General features: G+C 40.7%; 1 protein-coding gene across 1 annotated transcript in view; it reads right to left on the reverse strand.

The window, feature by feature from the left end:
• glrbb (glycine receptor, beta b) overlaps window positions 1-15,479 on the reverse strand; it is a gene marked incomplete at its 3' end in the record, with an annotated part of 48,393 nt that overhangs the window by 7,542 nt on the left and 25,372 nt on the right. The window contains exons 6-8 of the mRNA XM_084331902.1: window positions 11,071-11,153; window positions 10,300-10,440; window positions 3,226-3,378 (exon numbers count right to left, since the gene is read on the reverse strand). Coding sequence (XP_084188028.1) covers window positions 3,226-3,378; window positions 10,300-10,440; window positions 11,071-11,153 — 377 coding nt within the window. The remainder of the gene's footprint in view (window positions 1-3,225; window positions 3,379-10,299; window positions 10,441-11,070; window positions 11,154-15,479) is intronic.

Consider the following 15,479-nt stretch of genomic DNA (forward strand, 5'->3'; position numbering starts at 1 on the left):
AGGGATGAGGAAGGGACTTGATATTCACGGGTGTTTACATTTTTATTTTGTTTTCTATTTTATTTCTTTCATGTTTTACATATATAGTTTTTTGTTTTTTGTTTTGCATATATATATATATTATTTATTTTTTATTTTTTATGTTTTAAAATAGTACACTCATTTGAGTAGTGGAAAAGGGGTAGGATTAAATAAGTGTATACTTCTTCCTACTCATTTTCGAACATGTAGATTGAGTTGTTTTGCTTTTGTTATTGTTTGTTTGTATTCATTGCATGTTCGAAATAAAGATTTCAAATCAAAATCAAAAGAAAAAAAAAAGAAAATGTTAAGCCCTAGCCCTATTTTCTGAAAATCCGCCTAAAAATACATACCTAAATAAATGGAAGATTGCTCCACTTCTACAAGGTCCATTTGCATGTTCTTGGTATCTAGGGACATCTATGGATCTCATGGAATGTATTCCCAGTGTCAGAAATATTGTATTATATCTGTTACTAGGCTTGAGTAAATTGTGATGAAACAAAGGAGAATATAAATTATGATTTTTCTTTGCATCTTTCGATCTTTGAGACTGTCCCTGTAGATCTTTCCATGAAAAAAAAAAAAAAAATCTTACCCTGAGAGTCCACATTACACACATTACAGTTCTACATTTGTTTTGATGTGTAAAGTGATGCTGCACTTAGCACTGACTGAGAAAGTACACATACAGTTCTACTTTTGTTTTGATGTGAAAATGATGCTGCACTTAGCACTGACTGCACTTAGCACTGACTGAGAAAGTACACATTACAGTTCTACTTTTGTTTTGATGTGAAAAGTGATGCTGCACTTAGCACTGACTGAGAAAGTATACATTACAGTTCTACTTTATAAAATGCTAATTGTAAATATGTTTGTCAATGTTAATAATATGAGAAAGTCCACATTACAGTTCTACTTTTGTTCTGATGTGAAAAGTGATGCTGCACTTAGCACGGACTGCACTTAGCACTGACTGAGAAAGTACACATTACAGTTCTACTTTATAAAATGCTAATTGTAAATATGTTTGTCAATGTTAATAATATGAGAAAGTCCACATTACAGTTCTACTTTTGTTTTGGTGTGAAAAGTGATGCTGCATAAGATGACTGCACTTAGCACTGACTGAGAAAGTACATAATAGTTCTACTTTGACGTTTTAATGTTGGACCAAAGCATTGCATGTAATTAGAATACAGGCAAATAAAAGTCATTTAGTTTAAAGTACAATCTTGGCTGTCTTTTTCTCTCAACGCTTCAATAGGTAGATCTTGCCTTCACCAACAAAAAAAAGTGATCTTGGGCTTAAAAAGGTTGGTGATGACCACTGCTTTAACCTATTGGTAAACAAACGTATTGCTGAAAATATACACTATGACTGCTGTTGTGACATGGTTAGGGTCTTTACTCTTGGATACATTTGGGGAAAAAAATGCTACTTAATGTCATACAGTCTGGGGAGATTGATTTATGACGTGATGTCATTTACGATCCGCCGATGGACCGCTCGGGCTAAAGAGATTAAGGTTAGTTCAATCTTCACTGACTTTTCAAAATGAAATATATATATATAAATAAATATATGTAGAAATGTAAGCATCGTAAATATCTAAATCAGTATTGGCGTCAAATAGCTTGTATTGGTCTAGCCCTGACACACACACACACACACACACACACACACACACACACACACACACACACACACACACACACACACACACACACACACACACACACACACACACACACACACACACACACACACACACACACACACACACACACACACACACACACACACACACACACACACACACAATACAATACAATTAAACACCAATGGTGACACATGTGAGATGACTGACCTGAGGTTACAGCGGTGTCAGGAGGTGTTCTCTCCCGAGGAGATGGAGGGATGGAATGAAAGTGATGACAAACAACTGGAGGGAGAATTGGGAGGTGGTGGCAGAGGTAGAGGTGGCGTAGCAGGAGGAGGAGGAGGGGTGGAAGTGGAATAATAATGGATGGCCGTCTCCATGCAAGCAGGAGTTCAAAACCCCTGCATGGTCAAAGAGGAGCCAGAGGAGGAGCAAGTGACACACACACAGAATGGTGCGCAGAGGTTGAGTTGATGGTAGACAAGAACAAAACAACATAAAGTACAAGACAGCTTTCCCCAGAGACAACTTGGGACAAACAAAGACAAACAAATACATTGTAACCCTCTCAGGTGTACATACATGTACATCGAAGTGAGATAGAATTGCTAGAACTGACGATTTTAATGACGATGTAACAAAGGCTACTGGTAGTTAAAAGTTAGGGAGTTCCAAAAGACTTACACCTGAAAGAGTTAATTCCTTCAACTAGAATTAATTCAGTGAGTGCATTAAAGAACACACAGGCATAGAATAATCAATCAGAATATCAATTGTCACAGTATCTGGTATGGTGATGATGATCGATATGACCACAAATGATAACCAACATTATGTATCGAAGCCGGAGAAAAGCGATGAGAAGGTGACGTGACCTGCTGGTGGATGAACTGGAGCGTATCAACTGTTGACCCTGTGCATACAGACTGCTAGGGTCACCATCTATCAATACGAGCGTTGTTAGATGATGTAGTGCACATAAAATACACCTTTGTATAAGCGTGTATTTGTGGTGCCACAGTCTGTTCGGCGATAGCTATTTTTAATACAATACATAATTTCAGAGGAAGAGTGGGAGTGGAGCCTTTAGTTCGATCTAAAGGTAGAATGGCCAACCATTAACCGAAAGGTTGTTTGTTTGGACCCCAGTACTGACAGGATGCAGTAGGCTACATGGACAGTGCCCACCACCGCTGCCAAAGAGCCTTTGGGAAGCCCTAACTCCAGGACGCACAGCAATGTGGGCAACCCTGTGTTCTAAACCCCTTTGATGAAATGCATGAAATGTGTAGTGTGTGTGTGTGTGTGTGTGTGTGTATGTGTGTGTGTGTGTGTGTGTGTGTGTGTGTGTGTGTGTGTGTGTGTGTGTGTGTGTGTGTGTGTGTGTGTGTGTGTGTGTGTGTGTGTGTGTGTGTGTGTGTGTGTGTGTGTCTGTAAAGGCAAAGAGGGATGTGCGAAAAGACAAATTCCAATGGTAACACACAGCCAATGAAACGGAAAGTGAAGATGGAGGAAGAGGCTCTAGCATGGTGCGTACCTAAAGGGACCCTGGCAGCGCTGGCGTCGGGGTTGATCCAGAAGGAGAGCCAGGAGAGCACCACGATGAGCAGGGTGGGCGCGTACACACCCATCATGTAGAAGCCCACCTGCCGCCTGAGAGTGAAGACCACCTCCACACACGTGTAGTAGCCTGCAAGAGACAACCACGGAGTTCAGTTAGTTAAGAGTTCCACGGAGAAGCAATGGGCAATGTTCGGTTGAGAGGAAGGAGTGATTGAATCATTTAATTTATAAAAAAAGATTTGCGCCAAGTTATGTGTGTCTTCCTCCTCAGGCTATTATGTTATGGATTTTTCAAAAGAAGAATTCAACTTTATTTTTTTGTATCTACTTTTTCTCCCCATTTTCTATTTTCCTCCCATCCCAATTTCGTATTATCCAATTCTTCCCTCCCCTGTCTTGAACGTTGCTAGACTATGCCTCCCACTGGTCGGCTGCAATGTGGACGAAGCCTTGCATCACGTGTCCCCTCCGGTACACGAGGAGGCAGCCGTCGCATCTTTTCACCTGCACAGCGCGATCTCTCAGCGGCGAGGAGTAATGCGTGGGAGGCTCACGCTGCCCCAGATACTTCCTGATTCTGCTGTACAGGCGCACCAACCGACCTGTAGGAGTCGCTGTCCACAACGTTCAATCCCCACCCACCGGCTTTCCCACCCCCTAATACTGCCAATTGTATTAGTATGAACGACCAGCCAAGCCGGAAGCAAAGCCGAGAGCTGGGCTCGAACCCAGCGTCTCCTGCGTTAGTGGCGAGCGCCTTGCCCACTGCGCCACTTAGCCGCCCTAAGAATTCAACTTTCTGTTGAAACCTGCATTGGGCACCTTTTCCTAATTAACATTTGGTTTGAATTCTGACGCAAAAGAAAAGTCATATATCACTGTCACTGATGTGTAGGGTGATGTGGTTTCAGTAAGACCACCGTGAGCAATGCCTTCTGACACTGTGTTTTGGAAATGTGTTTTGGGAGAGAGTGGAGGGACTGGGAGACCCATGTTACTTACCAAACGTATATCAGTGATGGCTGTCGGAATGTAAAGCTATTTAACACTTATTTTAACCAAGAAATACCACTTACAGCACCTTTAAGGAACCACATATTCACCGTTCCTCCTGTATAGAATCCTGGGCTGGAGTGATTCTCAGTGATACTGAGCAGACAAGTGTACACTTGCGATCCGACCAGTCCTGTCTTTGGATCTTGCCCTGAGAGGCTGCTTGTAACGGGCCTGTGAGCCAGGAGAGTGGCCGAGCTGAGGTAATGCTGAACTCCCCCTAGACTCTGTGTGTGATCTTTTATGCCGCATATAATGGCCGCCTGTCCATGTCACAGAGCAGGCTCTAACCGGTCGCGGACAAAGGTGATCTTTGTGTCCGGCCAGGGTTTCCACGACAACCTGCTAAAAGGCTGCCTCGCTGCCAGCTGCTTGCCCCCCCCCCCCCCCGCGCGTGCGAGCACGTCGAGGTCACACCGGCAACCGGGGCTAACCGCGTCAGCTAACGCTGCTCCTAGACTCGCGGCTCGCGGCTTTGGTGTTCAGCGATAGTGGACCTAGTGCTTTGTGTTGACAGGTGAGGAGAGGGGGCCTTTTTTTGTTTTTCAAGTGCCTTGGCAGAGCGTGACCAAATGAACTTTCAATATCTGTGGGCTATGCTGGGGAGAGTTTAACGTCCTTCACTGTGTTTTCACTTAAGTGAGCGACTGTTGGGAAATAAAACATCTCACGGCTGATTTGGTTAAAGCTAGAAGCAACATCCTGCCCCGTAACACATCCTCTCTCACCTCCTGGCACCTGAAGTCATGAATCTCTCTATTATTCCATGGTCCAGTGTTAAAGGGGTATTCCACCGAAATGTACTTTTAGGTTGTAATTCAACCAAATTTTGACATTTCCCTAAAGTGTGATTTGCACGTTGCCGTACCTACTACCTCCTACATTACACTATCAACATGTTTAACCCTTTCACTACCACACTACAAAGGGTTAACGCCTTCACTACCACACTACTACGGGTTAACACTTTCACTACCACACTACAGAAGGTTAACCCTTTCACTACCACACTACAGAAGGTTATCCCTTTCACTACCACACTAGACAGTTGGGTGTAACTCATGATGAATGATGAATTGAAAATGGGGGACCCTGATGTAAACAAGACCAAAGTCTTTCTCTGGTCTGCATCCCCTTAACAATTGTGTGTATTGAGCCGTACTGTATTGTACCCATTCTGCAATCTGATAATACAATTTTCAATCAATCAATCAATCAAAACTGACAGCACCGATAGGTCAGTTTTTGTGAAACACGCTGCACAGTGACAGTGTGGTGACCCTGAGATCTTTCCTTTTGCGCCACTGTCTGGCCAAATATTAAAAGTGTAAAACAATGTATTAAAAACGAGGGATGTTCTATATTATCGGACGATATTGGCATAAAAATGTGATATCGGAAAATATCGGTATCGGTTTTCGGTTTTCAAAAAAATAAAAAATAAATCTTTATTATTATAATTTTTTTTACATTTATTTAACCTTTATTTACCCAGGCAGGCAAGTAAGAACAAATTATTATTGTATTTATTGTCAAAGTATGCATAATGTTGTGTTAATTACACGACAAGAGATATGTAATGTTAATTACCTGAAATTATTCAGTTTTTGGGGGGGGGGGGGGGGGACCCTGCATAGATCGGTATCGGAAATTAAGAGTTGGACAATATCGGTATATCGGTATCGGTAAAAAAGCCAATATCGAACATCCCTATTAAAAACCAATGGTCTGTAATTGGTACCTGTAGTCAGTTATTGAGTCCACCTGTGTTTTTTCTTCATCCAAAAACTGCAAAACTAATTAAACCCAATATGAAGGAATTAAAATGTCTACAAAATAATTGGCCACAGTACATGAAAACACATATAAGTCTAATGAAGAGACTACCTAGAAGTCTAATAGAGACTACATATAATTCTAATGAAGAGACAACATAGAAGTCTAATGGAGAGACTACATATAATTCTAATGAAGAGACAACATAGAAGTCTAATAAAGAGACTACATACATGTAGAAGTCTAATGGAGAGACAACATATAAGTCTAATAAAGAGACTACATATAAGTCTAATAAAGAGACTACATACATGTATAAGTCTAATGAAGAGACTACATATAAGTATAATAAAGAGACTACATATAAGTCTAATGAAGAGACAACATAGAAGTCTAATAAAGGGACTACATACATGTATAAGTCTAATAAAGAGACTACATATAAGTCTAATAAAGAGACTACATACATGTATAAGTCTAATGAAGAGACTACATATAAGTCTAATGAAGAGACTACATATAAGTCTAATGAAGAGACAACATATAAGTCTAATGAAGAGACTACATATAAGTCTAATAAAGAGACTACATACATGTATAAGTATAATAAAGAGACTACATATAAGTCTAATAAAGAGACTACATACATGTATAAGTCTAATGGAGAGACTACATATAAGTCTAATGAAAAGACAACATATAAGTCTAATGAAGAGACTATATAGAAGTATAATAAAGAGACTACATAGAAGTCTAATGAAGAGACAACATAGAAGTCTAATGAAGAGACAACATATATGTGAGGTTTCTGTCCTTGCGCTCTCACTCGTTCTGTTCCTTTAACCACCCTCGCTTTGTTTTCATTCATTTTCTGTCAATTGGTTCTATCCCCTCGTTCACACGTTTCTCCCCGTTGACGTCATCAGAGACGTCGCTGATTGGTTCTCTCACTTCCCCACGCTTTTCAATCACATTCCCCAGCTGTCACTGCTTTCTCCCCGTTGACGTCATCAGAGACGTCGCTGATTGGTTCTCTCACTTCCCCACGCTTTTCAATCAATCGATCCCTCATTATTTATACCCCGTTTTTCCCCACCCTAAGTTGTTGGATCGTCTTGTTTTGTCGCCTTGATTTGTCTCTGGATGTTTTTCCCCGTTGCTGCTGCTGCTGCCTTTTTCTCTGTGCTGTTCTCCAGGAATTCCTAGAAGCCTTCGCTTGGATACCTGCTCCCGTGGCGCGCGCTCGCCTCCACTGTTGCTCCAGTTCCAATTACGCATCTCGTCTGGGTGAGTTATCTTTTGACTGTTCTTGACCTATTCCGTTTTTCGTGTGTAAACTTACACTGAAGACTACCACCTTTTTGTCAAACAGTCACTCACCCAGCAAGTATCTATTTTTGCTTATTCCTTTATGGAATAATATTTTGGGATCTACCATCTCCCTCTGTGTGCTTGCTCACACCGAAGATATTATTTCACAATTGGACTGTGTGTTTACATGAAGATATTCACTGTGTGTTTGCTCACACCGAAGATATTATTTCACAATTGGACTATGTGTTTACATGAAGATATTCACTGTGTGTTTACATGAAGATATTCACTGTGTGTTTACATGAAGATATTCACTGGGACTGTGTTTGGATTTAGCTCACTGTGTTGTTAACACGAAGAGTTTCACTTGGGCTGTTTTTGGAATTGTGCTCTCTGTGTTGTTAACACGAAGAGATTCACTTGGGCTGTGTTTGGAACTGTGCTCACTGTGTTGTTAACACGAAGAATTGTACACCCTGTTCTCCTGCTCGTTTAAGACTGCTCTGTCACTGACTCGTTCCCTCTCTCCCTCTCTCGGTCTCGCAACAACATCTGAGAACCCACCGAGAGGATTCTGCAGAGCGGTTCAGAAGTCAACACCTGCTTCCCAAGACAACCCTCACGGGAGAAGCTGCAGAGCAGCAGAACTTTGCCCCTTGATCATTGTACCTGTCTTGTTTGACCAGCTTTCCCTGTTTCTCTTATTCTTAGTACCAAATAAACAAGCCCTCGTATTTGGCAACTCTGAATCCTACTCTCTTGTGTCGTTGCGTTTGGGGTCGGTGTCAAACCATAACAATATAAGTCTAATGAAGAGACAACATATAAGTCTAATAAAGAGACTACATACATGTAGAAGTCTAATAAAGGGACTATATAGAAGTCTAATAAAGGGACTATATAGAAGTCTAATGAAGAGACTATATAGAAGTCTAATGAAGAGACTATATAGAAGTCTAATAAAGGGACTATATAGAAGTCTAATAAAGGGACTATATAGAAGTCTAATAAAGGGACTATATAGAAGTCTAATGAAGAGACTATATAGAAGTCTAATAAAGGGACTATATAGAAGTCTAATGAAGAGACTATATAGAAGTCTAATAAAGGGACTATATAGAAGTATAATAAAGGGACTATATAGAAGTCTAATGAAGAGTCTACATCGAAGTCTAATGAAGAGACTACATATAAGTCTAATGAAGAGACTACATATAAGTCTAATGAAGAGACTACCGTATTGTTGTGTTCCTTACCCACTGCGTAAACAGTTAAATTACTGAATGGATGAAAGGTGAACCCAAGGCTGAACATAGTTTAAGTAAAAACTAAATGTAGATGTCTGAGATTGCATTTAATGTCAAAGCTTAATCGTGAGAAGGGAAGTCCACTGGTTGAAAGGAGTTTCTATCTGTGCTCATTTGTTAGTTTCTTATAGATAAGAAATGTCACGAGACCCATAGGAAACCTCTATGGTTTATCTATCAGCTATCAGTGATGTGTAATCTCACAGAAAAGTATTTCAAACGAATGAGGATAATTTCTTTTAATTTATTTTTTTAATTTTTTTACTATCTTTTTTTCCCCCTCCTCTTTTTCCGATTTTTCTCCCATCCCACTGTTAGTCTTTATGCCAATTCCCAACTCCCTTCCTGGTTGTTGCACACCCCCCCTACTGTTGGTCCGGGAGGCCGGAGACTATCACATGCTATCCTCCGACACATGCGCAGCCAGCCGGCAGCCAGCCTGGCAGCGCAGATTCTCACTGGGAGAGTGTAACGTGTGGAAGGTCACACTACCTCCCTCCAGATCCTTCCTTCGCTGAGCAGGCGCCCCGACCGAACTGTAGGAGTATTTTTCTGTTTACAACGCCCAGGACCCACCCATCAGCTTTCCCACCCTCTAACACTGCCAATTGTATTAGTACAGACGACCAGCCAAACTGAAAACAATGTGGAGAGCTGGGATCGAACACGCGAACCCAGCGTCTCCAGCATTGGTGGTGAGTGCCTTGCCCACTGCACCACCTGTCCGCCATATAATAATTTTTTTTAAACAGCACTGTATGGCAGACTTATCACTGCTGAAAGTATGCGATCCAGTCCGTACTATTTAACCACAAAGAAATGACTGAGCGTCAGAGGGCTAGCCCCAAAATGCATGTTCCTAGAGTGACCGAACCCAACTCTCCACCACAGTCAGGACAGCTATAACCCACCCAATTCTCCGCCATCGACTAAAAATACACCTCTTCTGAAATAATGTATTTGACTTATAATGTACTTTGATACTACGTCTATACTGCTACAGTATCTACTATGTATGTACTATGCCTATGCTACTACATACTAAGCTAATAATACTATACTACAATGCACTCAGACTGTGGCAGGCATTCAAGTTTCGACACTGTTTGACGAACAACTCCACTTAACCTTAGCTGCCAGAGGTGTTCCCCTCCTGCTGACTTGTTGTACACCATTTCTATGTCGCTTTGGATAAAAGCGTCAGCTAAATGAAATGTAAATGTAAAATGTAATCATCCCTTCCCCTTAATTGGCTGATAGCAATCCCTGTCTCCTGAGCCTTTCAGCCATTGTGTAGTGTGATGTGTGCCTGGTGCTATTGTATGACAGCCATTGAGTCTGCGTAACCCAAGGTTTGGTGCTACACATTATTGGTGAAGGAGGCAATTTCCACCCTACAGTACATTGTAAAGCGCTTTGAGTGTCTATAAAATCGCTTTATAAGTGCAATGATCATTCATTCATTCATTCCATGTTTTAATTGCAAAAGACAGTATATGATAATATATTTCAGATTGTATATTTAACCAATCTGAGTTTGTATACTGTATATCTGATTAAGATGAGTTACTGCATATACTACAGAACCATAGACGTACCTGTTCCAGAATAAAACTTGGTACAATTGCCATAAGTGATATCCTCCTTTTTGATATCAAACAGTGGCAGTGTGATGATGTCCATTTGTACTGGATCCCCAGTCTGCCACATGAACTGTAGGTCATCTGTTGTATATCCAACTATATGCAGAGAGAGAGAAGACAAGTTATTATGAATTATGTATATATTATGAACATTATATGAAAACAGACAGGGACACAGGCACCCACAATATCCAGTAATCTTATTTTTATTCTTATTTTTATACTTTGATTATCTTTTTTAATATTCTCTATTTTTAGCATTACACTTTTTCTTCATATTTTTTTATTTGAGTTTAAGTCTATATTTTGCTATTCTGTGTGAAGGGCAAAGTAAGATTTTCATTGTACTGTCTGTACAATGTCTGTTTAACTGTGCATATGACAAATACAAATCTTGAATCTTGAATCGAATCCGTTCTGGCACTGCAGTGAAATGGTTAAGTTATTATTATTATAGTTTTTTGTTTCTATCTGGTCTAAACTACTTTGTAAACAGGATGAAATAACCACAAACAACCTTAACAAAATGTGTTGCACTTATCCAAGTATTTACCAGAGAAATCAGTTTCTAAACAAGAGCAAAAAGGCTTCTGCTTACCCCCAAAAAATACTATTTTTGAAAAACAACAAATATTCCCCACTCATAAATATGTCCCAAATGCTGTCTAGCCAACCTGCGTACTAATAAGGCATCAGGATGTTAGGAATGTTATCCTGAATACTCACAGCTCTCTAGCTGCATCTTACAGCGCTGGGTATCCATTGGAAACAATGTGAGGTCCAGGGGGCAGGAGAGGGTAACCGACAGCCTGGGAATAGATATAGAGGGTTTGTTCCAATCAGTCAGTAGGGATCTGTGAAGGTGCCCTATGCAGGGAAGATGAGACGTTTTCTTCAAATGACTGCAGCTTCTAGGTAACATATTGCTGTTGTTGGGCAAAAGCCTTGTCTCCGCAAAAAAGGGTAACTTTTCATGAATGAAGAAAGATATTATCGTTTCCAGATTGGCACTGATGTATACATGTATAGAGCCTACATTATGTTTTGAGTATGCGTGGTCACAGGGGGACTCATCAAATAACTAACACTGGCAGTGTTATAGCCATGCTCTACCCATTGAGCTACATATAATGTTAGCCTACAGGACTACAAAGGACTATACCATTTTTCAAAACATTGACTTCTTTGTTCCCAGTTCCCAGAAATATACCCATGCAGAATACACAATTGAAGACACATCCTCTATCCACCGGTTGCACACACTTACAAAATGTAGTGTAATAGTTGAAATTGTGTGTGAATCCAAAATTGTGTAAGTCACGGTTAATACACATTTAATACGCAAAGATCTGCATTCGGTATGAGCCAGCTAAACCGTGAACGGAAACAAGAGTTGGCTTTCTGTCTAAGGAAAACTCAAATCCACTGTAACTGTCATTAACAGGAAAATGTGCATCTGCTTTGATGTGAGTATCATTAGGGAGCTAGATTAGATACTGTGGGCTGCAGGGACTCCTCATGAAAGGCCCTCGCCTCCACATCTGTTCAACATAACCACAGAGCTACTGTGATTCGGCAGAAATTACTCTTCATATTTCATCATTTGCCAGGCAATGGAACGAGTCTGGAACGACTGCAAAAAGGTTACCTGGGCGCAAAAGCTATTCCCCACTCCCATAAATACATTCTCAATGCATCACCGTTATTGTGTATGAGCGGAGTTGCATACTTGCATACTTATTTGGAGTCCCTCATACATTAGCACTTTTGCACATTTGCATTATGAAAGCTTTTTTTTGGGTGGTGTGTGGGATGGGTATAAGGATAAGGGCACAGAGGCTGATTGAGGCACAATTTATACCTGTTACAAATACCATCTATATACAGTCCCAGAGCTTCCAGTGTTGAGTTGAGTTTATTTTATCTCGAACAATCAACCATATAAAAAACACAATATTAAATCTTACATTCTTCATTAAATTATAAACAAAGAGTTTGAGAAGGAGCAGAAGGAAGCAAATGCTTATCTAGTCCTGCCCCTTTCTCACAATATCATAAATAAAACAAAATATTTTATAAACCTAAAATAACAAACAAAATAAACATCAATAAAAAATAACACAAATGTTATTTACACAAATGTGTAAATGACATAGGTTTAGGTGACATCACATGCAAGTATGCACATGGCAACCTACGAGATATAACACTGTACATAATCATATACAGTATATTAGCATAAGCATCCGATGAGAATGTTAACACTGCACTGTATTTACTGAGCAGCGGTGGGTGTCGTGCAGAGAGACTTACAGCGACTCTTGCCGTACTGAGTGTGTGAAGTGGAAACAACATGTGTGCATTAGTAGAGGAGTCTTGCCAACATGGTAATTCTTCACTATAGATAGAATGCAGTGCAGCATAGAGTGCAGACGATTGTGTGAGAGCATTTACATTTACATTTACATTTAGTCATTTAGCTGACGCTTTTATCCAAAGCGACTTACAAGTTCTGTACGACAAGTCATCAGGAAGGGCACAACTCTATCAGCTGAGTAACAATGTTCATGAAAGTGTTGAGTGCTACAGTGTATGTTTGTTTATTAGGACAAGTGCATGACACTAAGGTTAGTTAGGGTTTGATTTTTATTTAATTTTTTTATTTGAGATAATGGTTGAAGAAGTGCGTCTTTAGTCGATGGCGAACGATTGGACGGGTTTCGGCTGTCCTAACTGGGGTGGGTAGTTCATTCCACCATTGTGGGGCAAGGACTGAGAAAAGGCAGGTTCTCCTTGATGACCCTTTGAAGAGCAGTTGGTGCATGCGTGGCCGTGTGGCCTTACCCTCACAGATGGCAGGGTGTTTGTGTCATAAACATGGCAGTTGTCATGGCAGTTCTGGTAGCTACTGGGCAAGTGCCAATAGCTGAATCACACTTCCAAATCAATGATTACTCTAAAGCCATAAAAGCATGCAAACACCACATTACTTTGTCAGATTGTTGTACTGTTCACACAACCTTCACAACAACATTGTGTAAGATAAGCAGGGTTGTACTTATAGGAGAAGTATTTCCAATGTTCGCTATTTGGCAAAACAAGATGCCTGCTCTGGTCAGACTCACTACACTAGTCTGTACAATGTTGGCCTAATAGGCAATAACAGTGGACATGAAATACTTAACCTGCAAACACAAGACTGTTCTGACAGCACAATATTGATGTAGCTAAGAGATTAGCTATTATTTAAATGCATGTAACGTTATATATCAATGACAACACAAGGTTCACTACAACAGCACCCTGCGGTGGAAAATGAATGAATGAAAGGGAAGAAATGCAATTACACAGTCTGTTGTAGTCAAATCTGTTGAGTGTTTTCTGGTTATGTATTTGAACGTAGAACGTAACCGCCATGAAACAATCAGACATTTTCTTTTTATTCTCTGATTCCCGTTTTATTCTCTCTACAGCCGCTCGTTCTTCTCGCTCGACCACAACTGCGTTGCTCTCTCTCTGCTTGGTCACGCTCTCTCTCTTGTTCTCTCATCTTTAAAAAGAAATGTGTCGGGAAGCCGACAACAAAGCCTACCTTTACTTTTAACATTGTCTAAAGAGAAATGTCCTCCCCTCGTCCTAAACTGGTCCTAAAGCGATACGAGAGTACGCCCTTGTTTTATGAATGAAGCGGTACACCGACACACACAAGCAGCTGCACTGTGTGCGTTAGACCAATCAGTGACGGTCATCGCGGCAAATCACACACACAATAACAGGGGTACTATCTGCAGTGGAAAACGAAGTACCTGGTACCAAAAGCGAGTCGAGTTGAGTTGAGTTCCAGATATTTAACCTGCTTGATATTTGTCGGGTGCCTGCGATGCATCAGTGAGTCTCTCAGATCGGGTCCTGAACAGTACTTCACACATAGCAATCAAGCGTTGACTTGCAAACACAGAGCGAACGCCTATTTGCCTCTGATCTGGGGCTTTTTGTCGGCAATCTCAGTGAGAAAACCAGGGCTATAATTATGTAGTCTGAATTTGGCATTGAGTAGCATTATTCAAGATGACATCGATGTCCAAGCACAAATGGAAAACAATAGAGGTTAACAGTTCGATCGTGGCCAACCTCTTGTGCATGTGCACTAGGGTTTTATCTACCAGTGAATAGGGCAGCCTGCATGTACCCCCTGCAACCCCCCTTGAAAAAGAGGAGATGCAACCCCTCCTAAAATAAAATGTCATTAGCCTTGGCTTCACTGGGGAGTTGTCAGTGTTAGATTGTTTTCAACCCTCTCAACTCCACCAGACAACATTTCTGTGGGGACAAACTGATGTACAACCCAATGCTCTATCCATCAATCTGTAAACAATTCTGTACTCTGTGAAGTGCTTTTTGGAGGGAAACGTATGCGCTCTAAAGTAAACCAAGTGTTCTTTGTTCAGCATGCAACTAGAAACTCGTCAATGCCGCTCTATATTATGTCAATCACATTTTTCCATGTTGGGTTCCAGATTCCAGATTCCCTCTTAAAATGCTAAATCTATTGCCAGTAACTTCCAAATCCACGTTAATTTCTAATTAACCCTATTGTGACTAAATATAAGTTTACTCCAAAGTATAGAAATGCATAGAAACATCTATGTTTAATGTGATTGAATGTTTTCTATGTTCCCCTCCAATCCCATTGTTTTAGTTGTCTGTGGTGAGCTTTTTTGTTTAAATTACAGACTGGGTCTTTACATTTTCTTTCCGATTAAAATGACACAAAACTGCTTTTATATCAAGTCATGCAGCTCTCTCTCCCGGAACATAACTATTCCAGAGCAACCTGAGGGATGAGATAGATGTGAGTATTAGGCATTGCATTCATCGCATGGTTAATATCCAGACATTGCTCACTTTGAATACCAGGAAGAGGGAAATACTTTATCATAATCCACCTACAACAAGAATATTTTTTATTTTTTCTGTTTCAGATTTTTTTCTGGTTTTCTCCCCGTCCCAATTAGTCGTTGTGCCAATTCCCCCCCCTCTCCTACCTGGCTGCTGTATGCATGTTCTCCTACGAGTCGGTACAAGGGCATCCCGAGTCGATCGCACGCTTCCTCCGAGACGTGCGCCGACAGCCA

The sequence above is a fragment of the Notolepis coatsorum genome, assembly GCF_963971535.1.
Source record: "Notolepis coatsorum genome assembly, chromosome: 16".
In the NCBI taxonomy this organism is placed as follows: Eukaryota; Metazoa; Chordata; class Actinopteri; order Aulopiformes; family Paralepididae; genus Notolepis; species Notolepis coatsorum.